Below are 2,371 nucleotides of genomic sequence, written 5' to 3' on the forward strand. Positions count from 1 at the left end.
TTTTCAAGATCACCTAAATGACTGGCTGAGTTTTGTCTTTAAGCAAGAACTTTCTAGTATGAGAAACGAAGCCCCCTGACAAGGGTGTTCAAATGTTATTCCCTTAGTAGTTAGAGCAGGTTATTAATCTGGGGCTCTTAAATTTAGTTTCGCCTACGGGCGCTCTGTCCCTGTAGTGCATGGGAGTTAATTAGCATCTTAACTCTGAAGCTGCCAAGGTTGGCAAAACTGCTAACATGTAAGTTGATGCACTATGATGTAATGTCTGCCAGTTTTTCCCCTTTTAGACTTAATTCCTATAAAATGTTACGATCCTAAAAAGGAATAAATGACAGCATTTGCAGGCTAATCTCTTATTAAGATGTTCTTTTCTGGTTTTACAGAAACGTCCAGTTTCTCAATGAATATTCAGATACAGAGATTAAAAAGTCAAAACATGCATGGTACATCTTAGACTCCCCCACAAGAGGAAAGTCTGTTGTAAACGAAATTGTCTTTTTCGGGTTGCAATTCAAGAGATTTTTTTTTTTAAGGTTCTTTCTTTTCAGGAGCATGTTCTGCAATTCCATTTCCAAATATTACCAATAATAAAAATACAAAGTTTTCCAGATAGGCTAGTGCAAGTTTTAGACCATTTGCTGTACTTACGTGGATTTCCTGCTCCTACGGGGCTCCAAGTCTGAGTGGGGAGAAGGAGCAGCACCCTGAGGACGGCCCAGGCCACCGACGCCATGCTCGCTTCGGCCAGGCGCCCCGAGACCCGGGGACGGCGACGGCCGCTCAGCGTCGCTCCTGCCCTCACTCCGGGTCCCCTGCGCGGCTCCGACGCTGCTGTGTCCCCTCTCCGGTCTCTCCGCTCTCTTCCTCACGCACCGGCAGCCCCCGCGTGTCAGGGAGAAGCCCCAACCTCTCCTCCCCGCTCTGCAGACGCTCCCGCCGAGCCGCGCCCGGCCCCAGGTCGGCCCCGCGGACTCGCGCCGCAGCTTCCCAGGGCGCTCGTGGCCGCGCGGCGCCGCCCCAGGCTCGGAAGCGGCGGGCTCGGGCGCGTCCCAGACCCCAGGCGCGGGAGGCGGCCGGCGGCCACGCGAATCGGGAGGCGAGCGGGACGGGCACCCAGCTCCACCTGACGCTCTCCTCCCGCTACACCCGCAGCTCCCTCGGGTCCTCCCGCCCCCCGGAGCGGGGCGGGGCGGCCGCGGGGCGCGAACTCGCGCCAAGGACCGCGCAGTCAGCCTCCGCCTGCAGGTGGGGAACGCCAGGCTTTATCACTCCGCTGTTCACCGAACGCAGGGACGGCACCCAGGAAAACCCGGTCCTGTTTCAGTTCAAATAGGGAAGAGGGAGCAGAAATAACTCTGCAGCGTGTACTCGGGCAGACGCGCGCGCACTTTGACTTTGCCAGGAATTCTGACTTGTAGAGAACCAAGCTGGGAAGCCGGGCCAGGAGCACGGCGAGGCCAGTGAGCCGGGGTTGTGTGACTGCAAGCCTTTATTTAAAGTTTTGACATTTTGTCTATTATGATTTTTTTTGTATTACATTCCATTTTTAAACTATTTCATTCATTCAACATTAGCGTTACTTAACAGTTGCGCCAGAGACTAGTGCGTTAGTCCCTTCACCCTAGTCCTGGCCTTGGTAGAAGTCTAAAATTTACATTTTATTCCGGTTTCTGTCCAAAGGAGCAATCCCTGCAAGTGTAGGATGAGGAGCTCAGTCCTAGCTAACACTACACTTCTTGGGAGTCTGCTGTGTGCTAGCTGGGGAGGGGAGGGGAATTTCTCTTCCTCTTCTGCGCTGCTTCTCAAATTCACAGTACAGGCAAAGATTGACAAACTCACTCATATTACCACAGCCGTCAGGTTAAAAAAAAAAGTTACTAAGTTTTTTGGATAATATCTCGAAGAAATAGCTTATTAATCTTCTCTTTGTAAAGATAGATTTGAAAGGNTAGAGACGGGGTTTCACCATGTTGACCAGGATGGTCTCGATCTCTTGACCTCGTGATCCACCCGCCTCGGCCTCCCAAAGTGCTGGGATTACAGGCTTGAGCCACCGCGCCCGGCTACATTCAATTTTTAAACTATTTCATTCATTCAACTTTAGCGTTACTTAACAGTTGAGCCAGAGACTCGTGCGTTAGTTAGTCCCTTCACCCTAGTCCTGGCCTTGGTGGAAGTCTAAAATTTAGATTTTATTTCTGTTTCTGTCCAAAGAAGCAATCCCTGCAAGTGTAGGATGAGGAGCTCAGTCCAGCAATAGCTTAACACTACACTTCTTGGGAGTCTGCTGTGTGCTTGCTGGGGAGGGGAGGGGTCTTTCTCTTCCTCTTCTGCGCTGCTTCTCAAATTCACAGTACAGGCAAAGATTGAC

General features: G+C 51.2%; 1 protein-coding gene across 1 annotated transcript in view; it reads right to left on the reverse strand.

Annotated features, from left to right (window-relative positions):
* LOC108317005 (contactin-associated protein-like 3) overlaps positions 1-1,489 on the reverse strand; it is a 224,020-nt gene extending 222,531 nt beyond the window's left edge. The window contains 1 exon segment of the mRNA XM_037745235.1: positions 649-1,489. Within this exon segment, the coding sequence (XP_037601163.1) occupies positions 649-733 (85 nt within the window). The 5' untranslated portion in view covers positions 734-1,489.
* Between the last annotated feature and the right edge of the window lie 882 nt (positions 1,490-2,371).

This window comes from Cebus imitator, unplaced genomic scaffold, assembly GCF_001604975.1.
Source record: "Cebus imitator isolate Cc_AM_T3 unplaced genomic scaffold, Cebus_imitator-1.0 Scaffold196, whole genome shotgun sequence".
In the NCBI taxonomy this organism is placed as follows: Eukaryota; Metazoa; Chordata; class Mammalia; order Primates; family Cebidae; genus Cebus; species Cebus imitator.